Consider the following 24444-nt stretch of genomic DNA (forward strand, 5'->3'; position numbering starts at 1 on the left):
TTAATGTTTTGTTCCTGTTTTGTTCAAACCATCAGCGCTATCATACCCTGCAGTACTGACTGTGTGTCCATTCTCTTCCGGGTTTGACGTCACCACCAGCCATCCTAGTCACAGTATTGAATTAACTTTGAATTAACATGTATTAGTTTTAACAAATTACGCATATGTTGTGCACACAGCCTGTTGTTTGTTACAACCCACAGTGGCCTTGTTCCCCGCATGAAGCTCGCATGTGACTTATGCAAGGCCAGTCTGCCTGTTGAATACAAGCACAGCAGACGCTGTTCCTGACTGGGTCCAGAGCATGCCAAAGAGGCACAAGAAAACCATAGTTTCTGCAGGTTTTGTGCAGCTTTTTCCAAGCGCATGCTATAGAGAAGCATCTCCCTTAGCGCTACAGAGTGCTCTATGTCTCTTACACCTGCACAGCCCTCTTCCCCCAGCACCCTCTGGTACAGAGGTGGCTGCGTCCTCACCCCATGGCTCTGTGCCAAGGGAGATCGACAACGTGTCTGGGGAAATAGCCTACGCAGGACGCCATCATCACAGTCTTCATCCTCCTCTGCCTCTCCTTGTCCCCTGAGGAAGAAAAAGAGTCGCTATTCAAAGCGGTCAACAGACTTGGCGCACTTGGAGAAGCTCTGGGCAACTGTTTCTCATAAGGAATCGTTCTTGCAGAGCTGCTGCATGAACATTGGGCACCTCCTGCCCCATCTGTCCCCTTGGAGCCACAAGGAGCTACAAGAGCAGATTGGCAAGGTGACATGCTGTCCATCACCACCTTGAACGAAGTGGGCAAACCGGAACTGGCGTTCCCATCTGAGGACATGGAGTCAGACAGCACATCCTCTACAGTTAAGCTGTCCCTGTCAGGAGAGCTTCTGCCGTTGATTAAAAGGGTCACTGCAGTTTTGCAGGTGCCCTGGCCTACAAAAAGTGATACAAAGCAGTCCATCTTTTATGATGAGCCTACCACCTCTCCTGTGTTCATCCATCCCCAGTGTACCCGGACTTTCTTTTTGAAATCCAGTCAACCTGGGGTCACCTGGCTACAGCTCCAGCTGTTTCCTGGTCGATGGACAACCTGTATAGGGTGCATGATGCGGAGAAGCTGGGTTTGGCTCAGTTCCCATTAGTGGAGACTTCAATTGACACTCTGGTTGAGGCGCCTAATTTAGCACTCTTGTCCAAGGACGCTATCTGACCTAACAAACAGTGCCAAGTCTCAGAGGTGATACTGAAACATGTCTATTCAGCCAGTGCGTTCGCCGCACAGCTGGGCAACTATAATAGCATACTGGTAGCCTAACAGTCCTATTCACTGAGGTCGCTCTCTGATAGCCACAGGCCATAATCACAGCAGCTGGATGAGTTGCGCTTAGTGAATAAGAACCTGCTCTGTGTATCAAAGCTAAACGGGCAGGCTTTGGGCAAGAGCCTGGATGCATTGATAGCTGGATGCAGCTTTGGCTTTCCCAGGCACGCATGCCTGTTGCAGATAAAGCACTGCTGTTGGATGGCCCAATTACAGCGAGGCATATATTTGGTCCCCCGATGGCCAAGGTGCTGCAGCAGTGCTTTCACAGTTCAGAAATCCACAAAGGGCTGATCCGTGGTCCCTCTGTTTCCCAAGCGACTACCTCAAGTGCGCAGACCAGAGACAGACTGGTACCCAAGGGCCCAGCAGCCTCAAAGACTGGCATTGCCTACTGCACCTGTTGCCAGAGGTGAGTTTCAGAACTGGCCCATGGCTGCTCGCCGCGGAGGCTTTAATAGCTTCCGCCGCCAGGTGCAGAAGTAAAAGCCACAGACCAAGCTACAAACCCAGCAGCAGCCCTAGAAGCTTGCTGCCACAGGCCCAGGGTCCCTTCACAGGGAGCCATCTGGAGTATTGACATCAGTGCTTACTACCATTCAGACCAGCTGCTCTCTGCAGTCATAGCAAGGTCCCCCCTCCCTTTCGGGGCATGATTCTAATATTAACCGCGAGCCCTCAAGACGCAACAGTGATCTCTCAGGAGGTAGCAGCTGTGCTGCAAAAACTGGCTATTTTCACAATAGGCCCTCTTCGCTGGGAGGAAGGGTTCCAATTCTGGTACTTCCTGGTGCCCAAGTGGAATGGTAGCCTCAGACCAATCCTCGACCTCGGACAGGTTTATCTGTATCTCAGCCGAAGAAGGTTCAAAATGTTGACCAGGCAACAACTGTTGCAGTTAATCAGACCAGGCACCTGGTTTACCACGGTGGACCTTTAAAGAAGCCTATTTCCACATCCCCATAAGACCATTGCAATGGAGGTACCTGAGGTTTGCCTTTCAGGGAAGAGCGTACAAGTTCCATGTCCTGCCATTTGGCCTCTCTCTAGCTCCCCGTGCCTTTTCCAAGTGAATGGAAGCTATCCTGGCCCCATTGAGACTCAAAGACATCAGAGTGCTCAATTATGTGGACGACTGGCTCATTTGTGCCCAGTCTCCAGCAAAGGCAAAGGCCCACACAGAACTTGTCACCAACCATCTTCATCACTTCAGCCTGTCAGTAAATTGTGCGAAGAGCCAGCTTACACCTTCTCAGAGAACTTCCTCTCACTACGGGCACTACATCTGCCTGGAGTGACGAACTGGGCGGCAGACCTCCTCTCAAGGGGAGTTCCCTGCACTTCAGAATGGAGGCTTCACCCCGAGGTGGCAAGCCTTGTTTGGGAGAGCAGATAAATATCTCTTTGCCTCCCAGGAATCAACCCACTGTCCCTTCTGGTTCTCCATAACAGGAGACAGCGACCCGCTGGCGATAGATGCCTTGGCACACCAGTGGCCGAGTCAACTGTTATATGCCTTCCCACTGCTCACCGTGCTCCCGCTGCGTCTGGAGAAAATCAGGCAGTAGCATGCCAATGTGCTCCTGGTAGCCCCTTGTTGGTCCAGGAGACTCTGGTTTACAACCCTGATGCAGCTCCTGAGCAGCCAGCCATGGAGACTACCCAAGCGTCGCAACCTGCTCAGTCAGGCTCGGGGGCCCTTATGGGATCCCTGCCCATCAAGTCTATAACTCTGGGTCTGGCCCCTGAATATCTGCATTTGAACAGTCTGGGGCTTTGTAATAGCATCAGTGATACCCTGCAGAATGTCGGAGCACCCCACCACCTGTCCCATGGCAGATATACTGCCATTTTTGCGGAACCTGTTTGATGAGGGGAAATCCCCCTCTACATTAAAGGCCTATCTGGCAGCTATTTCAGCTTGCCATGTCAAAATTCACTGTTTTCCCAGGAAACAGTGAATTTTGTAACAAAGTGTGCAACAGCAGATATGTAAGTCTGAGAATTACCAGAGCTCTGTTTCCCTAATAAAGTGGCTTTGCTGCAGGACCAGTGGACTAACCAGTAGAGGGCATTTGGGTATGGGTTTGGCTCAGGATTACCTGATTAAGGAAATTGGTAATTATTGGAACAGCTGCCAATGGTTACCTGGTCAAGAACAGATATATACAGTGCTTATAGTAAGTATTCACCCTCCTGGACATTTTCACAGTTTGCTGTGTTACAACCTGAAATCTTCATGCATTTAAATGGGATTTTTTTTCTTTTGATTTGCACAACCTACTCAACACTTTCAATGTGTGAAAAAATGGGGGGGGGGGCGGACGGACGGACGGACGGACAAATCAATTAATAATAAAAACTTGAAAAGGCTTAATTAGATAAGTATTCAGATAAGTATTCACACCCTTTGCTATGACACTCCTAAATAAGCTCAGGTGCAACCTATTGCCTTTGGAATTCACACAGTAAGTTAAATTTAGTCAATCTGTGTTTATTAAAAGTGGTTCACATGATTTCAGATTAAATACACCTATCTCTGGGATCATGTGACCTGCAGACAGGAATGGACGCCCGAGTCTGCTGTTCCCTTCCACCTGACAGTTATTTTTTTTCCTTTAAACTTTATCCGGGCATTTTTCAGCCACTTATTTTGATAAAAGCTATTATAAAATATCGGAGATGGCAATGAAATGTGATAAAGACATGAGTTCCTCACCAATAAAGAAAAAGTTAAAGTACCGACCTCCCCGAGTCACAGCTGCATGCTGCCGTTGCAGATTTGCTGAAACAAGGGATTTGCAGCCCCTAATGAGACAAGTGATTTGGGATGAACTTCACGGTTTAACGGAGAAACTCAGATCCTTGGAAAAGGATTTGAAAACATTTACTTCTAAGTTTGAATATGCAGGTAACTGTTTGGGCGGTCAAACAGGAGTCAGCTGAAACCAGACTCACTGTTGAAAAATTGCAGGAGAAACTGGTCCAGTATGAGGACAAACAGCGCCAAAATAATCTAAGGCTTGTTGAGTTAGACGAGGGTGAAGATAGGATGACCCTATCAAATTCTTCCAACGTAATCTTCCTAAATGGATTCCGGCTTTGGAGGGCAGATCTACTGAGATCGAAAGAGCCCACCGCATCTACAGCGGAAAGGAAGGCCGTAGAAATAGGCCGTGCACCTTGATTTTCAAGTTGCTGCATTACAACGACCGCCAGGCCATTCTTGCTGGAGCTCAGACCAGCTCCACCCTGCAGCACGGTGGCTGTTCACTTTGCTTTTTCCCGGATTACAGCAATGTCACCGCTCAGAAGAGACGGGACATGGCACAAGCCAGGAAATGTTTGGGGAGCAAGTCTTTCCTGATTTATCCAGCCCTGGTTAAGTTGTTTCATGGGGGGAAACACTGGCTATTTAAAACACCTATGGAAGTTGATTTTTCGCTGTCTCTTTGGAGTCTGCGGGTTCTATTTCGGCAATGGACGCAACTCAGCAAGGGATCTGAACTGTGAAGCGAAGTTAACCAGGACTTAAGGTTTGACAACACTGACGTTACAGATTGCTCATTGCTTATTGACAAAATATTTGTTAATGCGGTTGCATTTGTGCTATACTATAAAGTGCTGCTTTTTTTTTTCTTCGGGGCTAGGTGTATAAGGTTAAAAAATAATAAGCCGATATACAGATATTTTTTGTCTTGTGGTTGACTTGGAGTCGGGGATGGGGTTTAGAGATCAGAACGTTACTTTGCTGAGTTGAGCGGTCACGGATCAGTCAAGTTTTATGTTTTTGGCAGATAGAGTAATTTCTACCTCTTTGCTGACTGCCTTGTGTTTATTGTTAATATTTCTCAGTGTTCACTTTGTACGAATCTGTTCTTTATTGTTCTTCTATTTGCCAGTGCTTGCCTACAATTATATTGTACTGTTTTGCATACCATATCTGTCCGATATCTATTTTAACTGGTATATTAGCTTTTCTTTTCACACAATGTGCTCTTTGTTGCAACTAGTAGAATATACCTGTGACAAAGTGCCTGCCCCTGTGTATATGTTACGTGTGGTTTGTTAAATGTTGGTGTATAGTCATTGGTACACGGGATATAAACAGGTCTGTAACACAAGTGTTTAAAATGTATATTTGTATTTAGGCACGGGATTGTACATCACTTCACATACATTTAAAGTAGTATTATGTGAGCACGAGGTTGCACATAATTAATTCACATGCTGGGATTCAAGTGAATAATTAATTAGTAATTGAATCCCAGCACAACAGTATATATAGATGCACGTTTTCACATACTCGCGGTTGGGTGTTCGGTGAGTGGAGAACGGGAGAGAGAGTAGGAGAGTTAAAATATCAATTGCTGTTGCGTGCTGGTGGGACCAGCACGATACTTGTTTATCTGTCTGCTCACCGTGTTTGTCTAGTATTGTCCGTTTTGTGTGTCTATTTATTTTGACGTGAAGTGCCGTGTCCTGTCTTCTGTTTGTTTAAACCTTTTATTTACAATAAACCGGCGCAAGCAAGCGTCTTCATCATTTCACATCATCGGTTCTGTCTTTGGGTATTTCATTCCTTCCTGGTTCTGACGCCGCCCACTTCGGCCGTATCTGTGACAATACCCTATGTCTGTCTTGATTTTGTTTGTTTTCCTGAGAGAGAGGTTTTCAATTGTTGATCCACCACAATGGCTGATATTAATATTCTATCTTGGAATGTCTGTGACTTAAATACTCCTGTTAAACGCACAAAGTGTTTAGATTTTTTGCACCGTAAAAGGATATCGATTGCATTAATACAGGAATCTCATCTTAAATCTGAGGACATTCACCGCTTTCAAAATAAACACTTTGTGTTGCAGCATACTTTTCTACAACTAATAAAACTATGGGGGTTCTTATATTGGTAAATAGGAAACTAAAACTTTCTGTTGAAGGATCTGGGGGTGACGACTCAGGGCGTTTTGTTTATTTGCCAGGTTCCTTGAACAATGTTAAATTTGCTTTTGTTTCTGTTTATGCTCCTAATGACTATAATATTAACTTTCTTCCTGGTATAGCAAATGCTTGTCTAGATTTTTCCAAGTACCAGTTAATAATAAGAGGAGAGTTCAATGCAGTAAGTAATCCGGTTTTAGATCGATCCCAATTCAGCTGATAATTGTTTGAATTTGTCAGTGGTTTAATAATTTTATTAGAGATACTAATTCGCAGGATATTTGGCGTTTGAAGAATGATAATGCAAGGGACTACACCTTCTTTTCTGCTCGACACAAAACCTATTCTCAGATTAACTATATTCTTACCTCATCTACACTTATTGAGTATGTGACAAAAATTTACATACTGCCAATATTAATTACGCATCATTCCCCTGTACTGTGTAATGTATTACCTACAATACGCCCTCACGTGCAAAGAGATGGCATTGTAATACTTCTCTTTTACAAAATTCAGAGTTTATTACACAACTTAATAATAAACCACAAGAATTTATTAAGTTTAATCTCAGTTCTGCTAAGAATCCTCAGGTTCTTTGGGAAGTGTTTTCTGAGAGGTAGCTGCACTGCATTTTCTTCCCATATACACACACACCTCTAGAAACAAACAAATTATTAACCTTGAAACCCAAATTCAAATTTTAGAGAAAGGACAGAAACAGGCTTTTTCTGATGATAGAGCAAAACAATTAAATATTCTCAAAACTGAATTTAAAGCCCTAACGTTGTCGCGAGCAGAATTCCTCATTCATCACACCAAGCAAAATTATTATTACCACGGGGAAAGACCTAATAGATTACTGGCTCTGAGACTAAAGCATAATGAATGTTTGGCAGCACTTTGCGCGATTAAAACTGTAAATAATGTATTGGTTACAAAACCTAAAGAAATTAATAAAACATTTCAAGAATTCTATTCCAAATTATATCCATCAGAGACCATTACAGATCACGCGGCTTGCAAAAAATTTCTAAGTGAACTAAATCTACCTAAACTGGATCCTGATCAAAGTAAACTTCTTGATGCACCTATTACCTTAGAAGAATTAAAACAGGGAATTAAATCTATGCAAAAGCATAAGTCTCGGGGCTTAGATGGCCTCCCCCCTGAGTTCTTGCAGGCAATATGGGATATAGCTGGTCCTCTTATATTGAACTCTATAAACTACGCTATTGAAACAGGCTATTTTCATAGGGACCAAAATACAAACTTAATCTCACTATTATTGAAAAAAAAAAAAAAATTCCAGTTATCATCCAATTTCCCTTATATGCACGGATGCAAAGCTCTATGCTAAGGTCATGGCTTCTAGATTAGAACAATATACTGGTAGTTTGATCCACTTTGATCAAACAGGCTTAGTGAGAGGGTGTCTAGCTTCTGACAATAGTCGTAGATTACTATATGCCATTTGTGATGCTGCCTCCCACTCTGATGCAGTTTTTTCCCTGGATGCGGAAAAGGCATTCGATCGAATTGAATAGCGCTACCTCTGGTTGGTCTTGGAATGCTTTGGACTTGATCCAGGTTTTATTCATATGGTGCAAGTACTATTTAACAATTCTTTGGCATCTGTGATAACTGGTAGCTGTCAATCCTCCCCTTTTAAACTTCAACAGGGAACACATCAAGGATGTCCTCTCTCCCCATTGCTATTTGCTCTATCGTTGGAACCACCAGCTCAAGCTGTTAGACAGAGTACAGATATCTCTCCAATAACAACCGCAGGCTCAAAACATTACATTTCTCTTTACGCAGATGACATTCTTTTATGTCTTTCAAATATTTCAGAATCAACTCCTCGTTATCTAGCACTATTTACTAAATTTGGCAGTATGTCTGGTTATAAAATTAATTGGGCTAAATCAATTTTAATGCCTCTAAATCTAGCTGCAAAGAATGCAGGGCTCCCTATTACAATCCAAACTGATAATACATTTACAAATTTGGAAATACAGATTCGCCCCTCTCTGCAACTTATAAACAAAGTTAATTACACTACTATATTTGACAAAATTAAACAAGACCTGCAGAGATGGTCTCCCTTGCATTTATCTTTACAAGGCAGGATAGCCACGATTAAAATGAACATATTACCGAGAGTTAATTTTTTATTTTCTATGTTACCCCTATCCCCATATCCTACTTTTTTTAAGGAAGTCAATTCTATTATATCTAAATTTATTTGGAACAGTATTACAACATAAAAAGGTCAATGGTGGATTGTCTCTTCCTGATCTTAAACTACACTATTGGGCTTTTCAAGTTAGAGCCTTAAAAACATGGACCACCATAGACTCAAAGGTCACCTGGCGCAATTTGGAAGCAGTTATATTTCACCCACATAGACTACAGGATTTATTATTTACTGGCATTCCCAAGAAAAACTTACATTTCACATTTGGCCCTATTGTTGCAAATTCATTAAAAACTTGGTATGATGTGGAAAAATTTATGGGAGGTCCATTTAAGTTTTCTCATTCTTCTCCTATTTGGAATAATAATCATTTACTGACAGGAGGTAAGCCTTTTATATACCCTGTCTTGTCAAATAGTGGTGTGCATAGTTTTAAAGATATTTTTTAACAGTAAAGGCCTTCGAACCTTCCAGGAACTCAAGGAAGACTTCTCTCTCCCAGGTTTCTCTTATTTTCTATATTTAAGACTAAGGTCTGCTTTACGTGCCTATGGAGTTCCTTGGAACTCAGATGTATGTCCTCATCCTTTGATAGACTGGCTGGTGACAGACAGCTGTTCACGAGGGACAGTCTCAACTATCTATGGACACTTGCTAAAACAAGCAAGTAATACTCTGCCAGTTACAAAAATGTGGGAGCGTGAAATGGAAAAGCTGGTCTTTTCTCCTGCTTGGGACAATGTATGGAATAATACGTTTTTAGCTTCCAAGAACCCAGCTCACCAATTAATACACTTTAAACTTATCCATAAAGCATATGCTACTCCATACATACTTTTTAAAATGACAAGATCCCCTAGTCCGCTCTGTGCAGTTTGTCATACTGGTGCAGTGGGCACATACCTACACATGTTTTGGGAATGTCCGATTGTGGCTGCATTCTGGGACAGTGTAGCTCAAGCTATTACTGAGCTGACTGAGATTCAGATCATAAAAAATCCAGTTGTATTTCTATTGAATGATGACTCCTCCCTGGTTATTTTATTATTATTTTAATGTGCAAACATTGGCAATGTTGTAAATAGTTTATTTTATTATTTTTTTATGCTTTGTTTATGTTATTAAAAAAATAACACCTATCTCTGTAAGGTCCCACAGTTGGGTAGTGCATTCAAAGCAAAGGTACTACCATGAAGACCAAGGAGCTTTCAAAACAACTCCGGGGTAAAGTTGTGGAAAGGCACAGATCAGGGGAGGGGTATAAAAATATTTCAAAGGCATTGAATATCCCGTTGAGCACAGTTAAGCCAATCATTAAGTGGAAGGTATATGGCACCACCCAGAATCTGCTTAGAGCAGGCCGTCCTCCCAAACTGAGCAGCTGGGTAACAAGGGCATTGGTCAGAGAAGCCACTAACAGGCCAATAACAACTCTGAAAAACCTACAGCGTTCCATGGCTGAGATGGGAGAAACTGTCCATGTGTCAATACTAACTCAGGTACTCCACAAATCTGGCCTGTATGGAAGAGTGGCAAGAAGGAAGCCATTTCTGAAAAAAACCCATGTAAAATCATGCTTGGAATTTGCAAAAAGGCAAGTGGTGAGACACTGAGAAGATGTGGCCAAAGATTTTGTGGTCTGATGAAGCACAAATTGAACTATTTGACCTAAATGCAAAGCATTATGTCTGGGGCAAATCCAACACATCACATCGCCCAGGTAACACCATCCCTACTGTGACGTTCGGTGGTGGCAGCATCATGCTATGGGGATGCTTTTCATCGTCAGGGACTGGGAAGCTTGTCAGGGTAGAGGGCAGAATGGATGGAGCTTAATACAGACAAATCCTTGAGAAAAACCTGCTTCAGACTGCAAAAGACCTGACTGGACGGAGATTCACCTTTCAGCAGAACAATGACCCCAAGCACACAGCCAAAACGACACTGGAGTGGCTTCAAAACAAGAAAGTGAATGCCCTAGAGTGGTCCAGTCAAAGCCCGGACTTGAATCCGATTGAAAATCTTTGGCAAGACTTGAAGAGTGCTGTCCACCAACGATCCCCATCCAATTTGACAGAGCTTGAGCAATTTTGCCAAGGAGAATGGGCAAATATTGCACAATCCACATGTGCAAACCTGGTAAAGACTTAACCCAAAAGACTCACAGCTGTAATTGCTGCCAAAGGTGGTTCTACTAAGTATTGACTCAGGGGCATGAATATTTATCTAACCAAGACATTTCAGTTTTTTTTAAAATTATTTTTCATTAACTGTTGTTTCACAATAAAAATTCTCTTGCCTCTTCAAAGTGTTGAGTAGGTTGTGTAAATAAAAGGAAAAAAAATCTGATTTAAATGCTGTTCACCAAAGGTCCCCATCCAACCTGACGGAGCTTGAGCAATTTTGCAAAGAAAAAAGAAAAATTGCAGTGTCCAGATATGCAAAGCTGGTAGAGACTTACCGAAATAGACGCATGGCTATAATTGCTGCCTTTACCAAATATTGACTCAAGGGGGTGAATACTTATGCAATCAATTATTTTCTGTTTTATATTTGTAATTAATTTAGAACAATTTGTAGATTTTATTTTTCACTTTGACATTATGGACTTTTCTTTGTGTTGATCAGTGGCAAAAACTCCTAATTAAATCCATTTTGATTCCATGTTGTAACACAATAAAATGTGGAAAAGTCCAAGGGGGTGAATACCTTTGAAAGTCACTGTGTGTGTGTGTGTGTGTGTGTGTGTGTGTGTGTGTGTGTGTGTGTGTGTATATATATATATATATATATATATATATATATATATATATATATATATATATATATATATATATATATATATATATATATATATATAAGTTCAATTTCATTTTGGCTCCGCCCTCATATTGACGCCGCAGTCATATATCAGCTTTATAATAGAGGCCGCCCTCGAATAAACGCTGTTATCAATAAAGAAACATTAAGGTATTTTTTTTTCTCTCCCTACTAAAACAAACACACACAATGAACAAATAAACATGCAACACTGACTATGTACATGTAGTAATATAAGCACAGGATAAAGTCAGGTTCTTTACATTAACCTCTATAGAATGTTACTAGCAGTAAGAGCTGTCCTTGTGTTTGCAACATACAAAATTAAGGGATTTTATACACAGGCCTATGTTGGAGTGCATTTTGCAGGCACTTCAGTGACCAAGACAGCTGAACTTGCTGATGTTTCACGAGCAACAGTGTCTAAGGTGATGTCAGCATGGAAGTCTGAGGGAAAGACATCATCAGCAAAGGGCAACAGTGGGCGGAAGTGCATACTCCAGGAACGCGATATCCATGCATTAATTCGAAGTGCAAGGCAAAACAGGCGAGCAACTACAGATCAATTGACTACAAATTTCAACCTGGGGCGCAAGCAGCCAGCTTCATCAAAAACGGTCTGCCGAGAACTCCACAAAGTGAGATACCATAGTTGGGTTGCAGTGCACAAACCACTCATCACACTTGGTAATGCATGTTTGTGAGTCCAGTGGTGCAAGGAGCACAGGCAATGGACTACCGAGCAGTGGAGAAATGTGATATGGTCAGATGAATCATCCTTCACCATGTTCTCAACGTATAGACGAGTGCACGTGCTGCGCCAACCTAAAGAACTCTAAAGCCCTGAGTGCTTGGTTCCAACAGTGAAGGGTTCTGGTGGTTCCGTAATGTTGTGGGGCACATTTTCAAGGCATGGTTTGGGTGCTACTTAATGGTACTGAGTGATCATCTTCACCCCATGTTGCAGCATTTGTTTCCTGCCGGAGGGGGGTGGTGGGGTGTCTTCCAGGATGACAATGCCCCCATCCACAGAGCACGTGTGGTTGCCCAGTGGTTTGATGAGCATGATACTGATGTTATCTATACGTCATGGCCTTCTCAGTCACCAGATCTGAACCCAATTGAGCATTTATGGGATATTCTGGAACAACGACTGAGAGAGCGTTTTCCACCTCCATCAACCAGGCATGAGTTAAATTACTTTCTCTTGGAAGAATGGTGCTTCCCTCCAGCAGAATTCCAGAGGCTGGAAGACTCTATGCCACGGCGCATACAGGCTGTACTGGGCGCACATGGTGGCTCAACGCCCTATTAAGTGACTTTTCATTGGTGTTTCCATTTTTGTCCACTACCTGTGTGTGTGTGTATATATAGATATATATACAGTGCCGTGAAAAAGGGATTTTTGTAAAAAAAACATTTTTTTTTTCTTCCAAGTCATTAGAAATTCCTTTTTAACTTTAAATCAGTATTATGTAATGCTGAAATACTTTTAATGTAATTCCTAATTCCTAGTAGCATCTTCCTGTACCTTCTGAATGCAGTCAATTATAAGGCCGTCTAATCAGAGTTCTATCGCTTAAGTACCTTCCAAATGTAGTTTTATCTTAAACAAACATGCCTATGTAATCATAAAATAGACTAAACAGGAAAGTAGCATTGTGGAATTGCTTAAAATATTATGCATTGACATATTCTGTCTTATACTGCCCATGTTGCTTTCAAGGTGTGTCAGAAACAGTCTTGAGTTATTATCTTTGTCAAATACCCATCTGACTTAGAAGTGTGCCAGGTCAAGTACAAGCTAGCAATCACAAGACTAGATCTTGTCTGTTCCCCATTGCTGCCCAAATCAGATGTATTCTCAGAATTTCTTGAGCCATGTGTGTGCTCTGTTCACTCAGATTCTCACACATTGTACTGCTGGAGCTAAATATTCCAATAAAGAACTTGAGAGCACTTTAACACTTAAAATTGGCCAAGAGTATCCATAAAGAAAAATGTAATTTGCATTAAAAAAAACTACAACAATAACAAAAGGATACAAGATGTGCATGTATCGCTACTAACCCAAATAGTAAATATTGTAAAAATATTGTTCTTAGCGCTGACATTTATAGAATGTAATTGAGTGTCATGACTTTTTTTATTTTTTAACAAAGAGGCAGCTTATATAAAATGTGTTGTCATCAAAGCTATTAAATTAGAAAATTGACCTTTGTAAAGGTAGATCAAAAGAATATTTCATTTGGTGGAGATTAGAGAAGGTGTAGCCTTGATTAATGTCAGGAACAAAATTTTAAAAAATGATACTGAGCAATTTACTTTCTCAAAAACTTCTCATTGAAAGTGTTTGTTTTAAAACTCTTGCTTACTTGTATACTAAACTTTGTCTCTGGAAATGTTACTTGTCAACTTGAAATGTTACTCTCTTTTTATTCTTTCAGATAGCAGGTGTGTTTAACTCACCGTACAAACTTTTCCCTGATGAGATGGAGTTCAGACTGCGTGGTGCCAAACCCCTGAGTCCTAAGGCATCTCGGTCAAGAAAGGATGGCACTGAGGGGACTGTGGAAACATCAACACTTGGCACCCCTTTCACCTTACCTCAGATTGAGCATTTACCACCAATTCCCAAAAAGAAACCGCAGGTAAGCTGTGTTACACTATATATTTAGAATTACATATTAGTGTACTAGTATGTTAATCTAAAGAGTTATAAGCTTCAAATGTCTTTTTTACCAACAACTGTGGAATTCTAGTTTTTTTTAAGTACTTCCTGATTCCAAAGCAATCTCATGATGCTTTACCTTTTAAGTCAGCTGAAGTAATTAGGCACAATGAAACCCTCGATAGAATAACATATTAGCCGTTGACATCTATTGAGGGGTGTGACAGAGTCCTGTTCATGTCACGTGTGTGGGTAGCCGCTGATTAAGCATACAGAGAGAGACAGTGGAGGTGGAGTTGAAACGCCGGCACAGGCGCGCAGGATTTTTTCACAACAAACAGAAAGAAAGTAAGTAAAGGTGGTCATGTGAGTTACCAGCCATGGTAACACACAGAGGACTAATACAGCAAGCTGTACAAAAATGCAAAATAAAACACAGTACAAAAAACTACAAATAAAAGGTGCCATAAAAACGGCTGGCGCTACTGCCCTAAACAGGAGGTCCCACTGGAATCCACTTCTCTCTATGCTGTAGGCTGTTGTTTTCTGAAACTAAGCTCAGTTTCTTCCCCGCCCCAGTATATACACGACCGCCGGTGGCTGCAGTTTTTTCTTGTATGAATGCTGGAACCCTGACCCTGGTTAACCCATGCAGTAGTCAGCAGTCTCTAGTTCTTTCCAGCAGGATTCCAGACCTCCGTAGCACAGAGTCTCATGGCCTTGCAGCAGCCGCGAGCCATCTCCGGCTGATGTTTTTGAATTGATGAACACTCGGTCAAGACCCGTCCACCTGCGGATCGAGGACCAGCACAGCCAATCACTTGCTGCCCTTCCCCTCAACCAAGCCTATCAGGCAGCAAGTCTCAATCGAGCGCCCTTCTGTAAACAATAATTCTATTACACAAATCAACTCCAAAAAGACACAACATCTTCCACAGCAAAATGTAATGTATTTGCAACCACAGAGCACACTTCTTATCTCCAGTCACAGGAATTAGAAAGATAGTGCCAGATACTTGGAATTTGTGAACCCCAGGTGAGCGAGCACAGTTTGACGTGATTTGCTGTGTAACACCATTCTAGTGTATTTTTTCTTTTTAAGAAAACTTACTTGCATATTACCAATTAAGAAAATATAAATGTTCAATAGTTTGTTTCAAAAGAGTACTAATATGAATTGGTTACAGTATTTCTATGTTTGTATACAACATTTAACATCTTTCATTAAATAGACTTGCAATTAAAACAATGTCTAAGACATATTTGGTATAGAAGAGTGTCATAACTTATTTTAAAGCCTGTTGTTATTGCTGGGATTATTATTATTTGGAGTCCAAGCCACAAAGTTACTGGATCCCTATTGTAATTGTTATTGTTGTTGTTATTATTATTATTTATTTATTTATTTATTTATTCTGCCAAAATTTTCAAATGTTTGTAAAATCAACACGGTTGCACGAAAAGTCACGAAACTTGGTACAGTGTAGAGGCCTATGGGAAGGTGTGTCAGAGCATCATAAGTCACATGATGTGGCAGCCATATCTTTCAGCCGAGATCTGAAACTTGGTGCACATACTCCCCTTATTGCCTACATTCAGATTTGTTCACAAGAAGATAATCTTTGCATACATAGCCTTGGCAAGGTTGTCTATAAAGTTTGTTCAAAGCAAGTCGCTACATAAAAACATATGGCCACCGTGAACGAATCGAATTTCAGCTGTGGCCAAATTGCACATATTACCTTGCTAAAGCTCAAATGCAAAGCTTGTTTAGACTCCTTTGAGAGTTTAGACAGTGTCATAGTGTCATCTACAGAATACACAAATGAACTGATACAGATAGGGTAATAGTTACTATGGAACACATATAGGAACCCACATATATATCCTTAAGGTCAAATGCAAAACTAGCTTATAACTCCTTACAGAGTATAGATAGGGTCATGGTTACCATGGAACACAGATAGGAACAAGAATGCCTTGGAAGCCGTCATGTTGCTTGCAACTTTTAGTTGTTGTTATTATTATTGTTATTGTTATTAATATTAAGTGTAACGCGCTTAATTGTATAACCGATTTTTCAAAGATATATGAAATCACTGAATCATCAGTTTCTAACATATTTAAATGCATACTAATGAAAACTGTATTCATCTACATGTAATTTTGGGCTATATTGTTAATACTGTGCTCATTTTTGCACAGCATAGTCCTTTAGTACAGCCTCTTAACTGTTTAACCTTTACTCGCTGAAGCTGATTTTACAGGAACAAAAAATCTACAAATTCCAGTTACTGACACTTCTTAACAATCTATACCAAATATGTCAGACATTGTTTTAATTGCGAATCTATAACGAAAGATGTTCAAGATTTATATACAAACATGGAAATACTGTATATAATTCACATGAGTATTTTTTAACAAATTACATTATTCTCCAGCTAAGAGAACACCCCTTGGGAAGCAAGCGAAGTGTTCTTATAGCCAAAGTGTTCTCTGAGACGGAGCTAGCTACCAGACACAATGTGAATCAATAAATAAATAAATACATATGTATTACTTGTCATGATGCACATGCATCAACATATGAAATTAATTGATTAAGTAAAAGCAAAACAATAGGCAAGTGTATGTTAATAAACCATAACAATACAGTAACAGACAAACTAGCATTAATAAAACTAAAGCAAAAAAACATGTTCAAAAAGCTTAATTGTTATGTACTATAAAATTAGCTGGCTGTGTGTTTCGGTCTATCACAATGGCAGAGGCAAAAATAATGGGAGTTACTTAGGGTTAACAACATTAATGAACTAACTTTCAAACTAAATTAACACAGCACCCCTACACACGTTACAAAATACAGCAGCAATATACAAGACATGCACATTATTTAACAGGATGGTAAAGCAACTCACCAGAACAGGAAACACCAAATTGCTCGGCGACTTGTGTCTGATTCAAGTTTTTTTCAAAAGCTCGAACAATTTCCTACTTTTTGTAGAAAGAGAAACAGTGGCACATTTTGTGGTTTGTTTACATGCCATTTTATAGCGATGAGGTGCACTGGTGGAAATCAGAATACAGAACAATTCAAAGATATGATGGTGGTTCTAGAAAGATTTAATGAACCAATCAGTGTTCCTGAAGACACACTTGCTTTATTTTTATTTTTTATTTTTTTTACAAAACAGTACATAAGACCATAAGAAAGCTTACAAACAGCAGGAGGAGGCCATTCTTCCCATCTCGCTCGTTTTGTTGTTTGTAGCTTACTGATCCCAGAATCTCATCTATTTATTAAGGCCGATTAAAGGATCCCAGGGTGTCAGTTTCAACAACATTACTGGGGAGTTGGTTCCACACCCTCACAATTCTCTGTGTAAAAAAATGCCTCCTATTTTCTGTTCTGAATGCCCCTTTATCTAATCTCCATTTGTGACCCCTGGTCCTTCTTTCTTTTTTCAGGTCGAAAAAGTCCCTTGAGTCGACATTGTCAATACCTTTTAGAATTTTGAATGCTTGAATCAGATAACCGTATAGTTTTCTTTGTTCAAGACTGCATAGATTCAATTCGTTTAGCCTATCTGCATATGACATGCCTTTTAAACCCGGAATAATTCTGGTCATTCTTCTTTGCACTTTTTGTAGAGCAGCAATATCCTTTGTAGCAAGGTGACCAGAACTGAACACAATATTCTAGATGAGGTCTTACTAATGCATTATAAAGTTTTAACATTACTTCCCTTGATTTAAATAACTGAGCAGTTTGTTGACCTTATTTATAGCTTACCCACATTGTCTAGTTCAGCAGTGCATAAACTTTTTATATAACACACCCTTTCTTGACACCCCCGCCCCCTGATAATACGGTTCATACCGGCACTGTTTTTCAAGTATGTTAACGTAGTACGTTAACGATGCCCTTAACAAAGACTATAACCTACCTAAACACATACTTTCAGGTATGACAATAAAAAAGCTGTTCAAATGCATATAATAACACAAACTGTTTACTAATTAAATGTGAAGGATGGGTTTGAATTTGGGATGCGATAAGGTCCGTTCTTGGCTGAATTGTTGAGACAGTAAGTTGGTGATCTCCTTCTGCCTCCAGACGGGCATCGCTGTTTTGTTTTGATAGCTAAAACAGCGAAAAATGCTGACTGCAACAGATAAGTTGATGTGAAAGGCAAAAGCACATCCACTGCTTTTTGTGACAGATCAGGGTGTTCTTTGCCAACTGGTTTTGAATTGAATTCCAGTTGATGAGTTTTATCATTGGATAGTTCGATTAGCTTTTCTTGAGTTGTCATTGACAGATGGGAAGTTGTTATGCTGACTTTGAATGGATTCTGAATCCAGTTGTGTTCTTCTGTCATTTCTTGAAATGTATCTGCAAATTGACACTGAAGCTTTTCGAGGCAAGTAGAGACAATGTCATGAATAAGCCCATGATTCAACTCATTTTCCTCAAGGAATTCACTCAGACATGAAAACATTTAAAAGTTCCTGTTCTCAAACTGGTCTTTCCACAGCACAAGTTTTTTGCGAAATGCAGACACTTTGCCACTCGGCTGCAAAATATTGCTATTCCATCCTTGAAGTGACAAGTTGAGATTGTTGAGTTTGTCAAAGATGCCAGCCAGGTAGCACAGTACGAGAATCCATTTTTTCATGAAGAAAGTGTGCTGCGAGTGTGAGGTTGTTGTCCAACACAAAAAAGCAAAGTTAGTCTTTCAGTTGCACAATGTGCTTCAGTATTTTCCCGTGGGACAACCAGCGTACCTGCGTGTGGAACAGGAGTTTAAACCATGTCATATGCTTTGCAATTGTCATTTGTCGATGTTGCATCCTCAGAAAAATCAAGCAGGTTAGTTAAGCACGAGCTCCATTTTTCCTAAAACCATCCTGACTGTCTGCCAGGATACTGTTACCATATAGGTAATTTTCTATTTTGGATATTATTATCGTTTCCATAAGTTTACATATAATAGAAGTCGGGCTTATTGGTCTATAGTTACCCGGTTCGGTTTAGCCTCTCTTTTTGTGGATCGGTATCACGGTATCACATCATTTGCAGTTTTCCAAGAGACTGTTACATGATCTTAGTTAGCGGTTTGTAAATAACTTATTTAATTTCTTTGAGTACTATTGGGAGGATCTCATACAGCCCAGGGTATTTGTTTATTTTAAGAGCTCCTAGTCCCTTTAACACTTCTGCCTCAGTTATGCTAGTCATTAAAAACTGGATAGGAACAAGTCGACATGTTGGGCATGATGTCCGTATCCTCCTTTGTAAAACTTAAGTAAGTAAATGTAATCATTTAATATATTTGCTATTTTTTTTCTCTTCATCTATGATTTTGCCACTTGTATCTTAGACATTTTGTTGTCACCTTGAATGTTCTTTTGCTGTTATGTTATTGGAAAAACTTTCTGGAATTGGTTTTAGCCCCCTTAGCAATGTTCATTTCTATCTCGCTCTCTTGGCCTGCTTAACTTCCTTTTGACTTGAGTTTGTAATTGCAAGTACTCGTTCTGTGTACTTTGTTCTTGGTCCATATTAAATGCTCTGTAAAGTGCCTTTTTTTCTCTAAATTTTTTTTTTTAATTGATCTGTTAAACCATTTTGGCCATTTTGTTTTAGATTTTGATTTGTCTACTTTTGTGATGTAATTGTTTTGCGCCTCTAGTACTACATTTTCTAAAAATATCCATCCTTTTTCTGTGGCTGTTTTCTCTATTTTACTCCAATCTACTTCTATTAGTCTCTGTTTCATTCCTTCATAGTTTGTCTTTTTAAAATTGTAAACCTTAGCTTTAGTTGACTTTTGGGGTTTTAAAAAGCACATCAAATGAGAACAAGTTGTGATCCGAGTTTGCCAAGGGTTCTCTGACCTCTGTTTTAGTTATTCTGTCTTCATTATTTGAAAAGACTAAATCAAGGCATGCATCTCCCCCTAGTCGGTGCATTGGCGAATTGTGTTAGGAAGCAGTCATTTGTTATTTCTACCATTTCAATTCCAGCTGTCGTGCTCCCCACCGGGTTTTCCCATTTCATATGGGGAAAGTTGAAGTCCCCCATTAGTATGGCTTCTCCTTTGCTACACACATTTCCAATGTCATTGTATAACAGATTATTTTGCTCAGTGTCTGAATTTGGTGGTCTATAGCATGCCCCTATTATGTACTTTGAATTTGTGTCCATTATTCTGAACCATATTTATTCTGCATTGTTTTTTTCTTCCAGATTTAACACCGACTATTTTTGATGTATAGTGCTACCCCTCTGCCTCTTCTGTCTTGTCTATCTTTCCTATACAGTATTGTGGCAAACTAGTTTGCAGTGTGCAGGTGCAATGATGATGCAGTGCAGTAGAATAATGATCCAACACAGTTCAAAGGTGAAAGTAAGCTTTATTATTGCACACTGTTTTTGCTATACCACATCCTCACAGGTAGGAAGGGAGATTTATGACTTGGATACACTTGTTCTCTGTCACAAGTGTTTACCCAATAATATTATATTCGTTTCCATCACTCTTGGGTAACCAAGTTTCTGTAACACCTGTCACATCGTTACTTGTTAGTGCAGTAGCTTCAAGTTCTAACATTTTGAGACTTTTGAGACTAGCATTTAGATAAATACATTTAATGGCTATCTTACCTGACTTGTTGCCCTTCTTTTCATGTAGTTTCCCTTCTGTTTTTCTGTTGATTTGTCCCCCCTTCCTTTCTAGTTTAAATGCTTCTGAATCTCCTCAAAGATCCTTTCTTCGAGTAGATGGTTCCCTTTTTATTTAAGTGCAGTCTGTCTGGGTAGTCCTTATTGTAGAATGTGGTCCAATGTTCAAGGAAGTTGAAGCCTTCCTGTGTGCATCCCGATTTCAGCCATGCATTTAGATTATTTATTTCCAGCTATCCATATGGTCCTTTGCAAGTTGCCGACAGCATCCCAGAAAATACCACAGTTTTGGTCTGGTCTTCTAATTTCCTTCCTAGCTGTCTGAATTTGTTTTGCAGGCATCTAGCTCTGTGTCTTCCAATGTTGTTTGTACCGATGTGGACAACTACTACCGGGTCGTCTCCTGTTCATTCTAGGAGCCTGTCCACTTGCTCAGTGATGTGCGTGACAAAGGCTCCTGGAAGGCAGCACACTGTGGTGGTGGTTGTTGTAAGGGGGTCCGGACTGCGCACTGAACTGGCTGTGTTTCTCAATATGGAGTCCCCAGCAGTCATGACCTCCCATGTTTTTGCTGCCTGGCCAGCACTCCTTATTTGGTCCTAGATGTTGTTCTTTTTGACATTCTGATTTCTAGTGGTTGTGTTTGACTAAGTTTCTTTTTTTTTCCTGTCTCTGCTTATCTGAACCCAGTTGTTTCTCCCCCCTTCCTTTCTAGTTTAAATGCTTCTGAACCTCCTCAAAGTCTCTGCTTACCTGAACACAGCTGTTTCGACCCTCTTCTTCCCCCCTGGTGGTTTTCTGTCTGTTAGGGGTGTAAACTTCCAAGAATTTTGGGTGTACTCCTGTTGCTCTGTCATTTCGTGCATATCCATTTCTTGTCAGAATGGTGCTGAGTTTTAATCAGTTGGCCCAAGTTTCAGCTTATCAGAAAAAGACATGCAGCTGTTAGAATTTAAGCTGCAGTAATATCAATTTACAATTAAAGCAGTTAAAAAATGAATTTCTCTTTACTGCTTCTAAACTGCTCTGCACTTTTCCATGAAGCACTTCTCCTCACACACCTGCTGTCTATGCTGCCGCTGTTTGAACTCTGCCGCTGTTTTGAACCTGTGTCCAAGGTGAACGAATCACTGTCTGTGCCAAGAAAGTGTTCTTTTAAGCAAAGTTTCTGTTCCTTTACCCAGAGTATTTACAATGGCGCGGGCAAATTCAGTTTCACCACAAGAGTGTTCCCTTAGGCAAAGTGTTCTCTTAGGAGGTGTTCCAATACGCGGAGACTACTGTATTGGACATTTATATGTTCTTAATTGGTAACATGAAAGTATTTTTTCTAAAAAAAGAACTAGAATGGTGTTTACACAGCAAATCATGTCAAAGGCCCTGTCCACACTATGCCTTTAAACCGTATTAGTTGCCTTTAAACCGGCTTAAAAGTGCTAAACACGTTTTGTGTCTACATTATGTAGTGTTTAATACTGCACTCAAGACCACCTCAGAGGAAGTCTTGAGTCCGGTTCTAAATTAGATCATATCAGGTAGTGCGGTTTATCAGAAGTGTGGACACCTTAATACAATTTTTTCCAATATCCCAAAATGCTTTGATATGTTTGGCGAAGTACTCAGAGCAGGCATCTGAAGGACTTGCTCTGTTAAACTAGTGGGGAAAATAACAAAAGAACAACGTTAAATTAGGCAACTGCAAAAATGAAATGCGAATTAAAAGTAGGATCGGGGATGAGCAATTCACGTAATTTGTCAGCATTTAGAAATAAAATTAAGGGAATTAGGCTCAGGAAAGATAAGTAGGTAAAGCCAAAGATTGTTTTATAATTCACAGATTTTTATTTATTTTTAATTATGAAACAGAATCAGCTCAATGTGTTTAAAAGGTTGTCACCTGATTAAAAATAAAACCCCAAAACTTCAAGCCTTACTTATGTGTGTGTTCGCATTTACTTTTTTCCAAAATACTTATTTATTTGTAGTAATATGGACCTCTATTAATATGGGGCATAACACATTATAGAAATAAATAAATAAATACAGTGCATGGTGGGATACTATCATATTAATTTCCACTGTTCATTACGCTGCTAGGTACTATTTTAATAGTGTTTGTGTGCATTAAGCCCGATTTTTAAACATGAAACGATACTTCAGTGTGGATGCTTTGAGCTTGATTAATTAGAACGGTTTTGAATATGGTTCTCAAGATCTTATGTAGTGTGGACAGGGCCAAAGTGTGTTCACTCACTGGGGGTGCACAGTAGTGGTCACACATTCCATGTACAGTATCTGGCACTTATTATATCTTTTTAATTCCTGGAGGTGAGAAATGTGCTCTGTGGTTTCAAATACATTGCATTTTGGTGTGGAGGATACCGTTTTTTGCATTAGCCGCCATGGTTGTTATGGCTGTGCTGTGCTGTGTTGATGCTACTTGAAAACCTTCAATAGATGTATCTGTAATCTATGTATGTATATAAGGTTATTCACATTCTGTAATTTAAAACACTATTAAACATGTTATAAAACAGATCTTTTTTGGGGAATGTAATATATTTAAACAGCTTTATAATCCTATTATAAATATAGATTCCCAGATAGCTACCAAAACTGTCAGTATTATCCAAAGACGTCTATTAAATGCAGGTATTAACAAGATCTCAACATGGGAATACCACAGATTGAAAAAAAAAAAAAAAGCTTGAATTAAAAAAAAAAATCTTTAAGTACCTTCAAATCTAGCATGTCATCTTCTCCAGCTGTGAAAAGTATTTGATGATACGTATATTTGCCATTTGTGTTATTTACGGTCCATGACTTTTATGTTAACTGGTTCCTATTATTGGTTTCTATTAATGTAAAACATAAGTGAGCAGAAATGAGGCGTGAATCATTTCTTTTTATTAGACCCAGTGTCTTCACCCTGTACTGGAAGCAGCTCCAGCTGTGCCTTGTTAGTGGGGACTATGAGAGATTCACATGATAGCATTATCTGTTTACATTTAACCCTCGGGATCCGGGGTGACGTTTACCTAAAGGCTCTTAAAGCGGTAATGAACATTGTATAGAAAAACATATCATCTCCTACATTGTATTCTTGCAATATATGATTTGTTTATTATTTGTGGATCATAAATCAACTTGAGAATGTAATGAACAATCCATATACAGTAAAGTATAAACAGATGCTAGCGAAGCAACTAGGGAAAGATGCAGTGTAACTTGTGAAAGATCTTCAGATTAACCTAATTTCTGGGTATTGTATTTAAAAATGATCAAATAATGAAATTAAAGGTTATTTCGGTCATTTCAAGGTTATTTCAGAAGGGGTGGGTGCGCACGCCAGTGGGTGATGAATGGGTAAGACATACTAATCAAGAGCTAGCTCCAGCAGAATTCTTAAATGATATTTCATTGGCACATTTGTTTGAGCAACAGTGTTTTTATACTATAGTTTTATCTCTTTCATGTACATATACATACCTGTTTCGGTTTTTGCATGTTTTTCTTTTCATTTGGTTGTTAAAATGCCAAATTCATGAGGCAAGAAAGAGACAGGCAGAAGGTTTTTCACTACAAATACGAACAGGCCCAATCTGCTGCCTTCCAGTAATGCTGCTATCTTTCATGCTAAATCATCACTTAGATCGGAGATTACCTAAAATAAATCTGACATTTGCACATTGATGCTAAAATAGACGCTCTGACAGCGTTTGTCAGAGGAGAGATTGTCTCTGTGCGCGGGGAGCTCCATTCAGTCGTAAATAAAATGTCTTAGTAGATGCTGTGCGCGTACT

General features: G+C 39.9%; 1 protein-coding gene across 2 annotated transcripts in view; it reads left to right on the forward strand.

The window, feature by feature from the left end:
* The window catches only part of spata17 (spermatogenesis associated 17), a 137496-nt gene that overhangs the window by 50613 nt on the left and 62439 nt on the right, over positions 1 to 24444 (forward strand). For both annotated transcript variants that reach the window (XM_041251573.1, XM_041251574.1), the window contains exon 7: positions 13727 to 13930. In XM_041251573.1, the coding sequence (XP_041107507.1) occupies positions 13727 to 13930 (204 nt within the window). The remainder of the gene's footprint in view (positions 1 to 13726; positions 13931 to 24444) is intronic.

Source organism: Polyodon spathula, chromosome 6 (assembly GCF_017654505.1).
Source record: "Polyodon spathula isolate WHYD16114869_AA chromosome 6, ASM1765450v1, whole genome shotgun sequence".
NCBI classification, from domain to species: Eukaryota; Metazoa; Chordata; class Actinopteri; order Acipenseriformes; family Polyodontidae; genus Polyodon; species Polyodon spathula.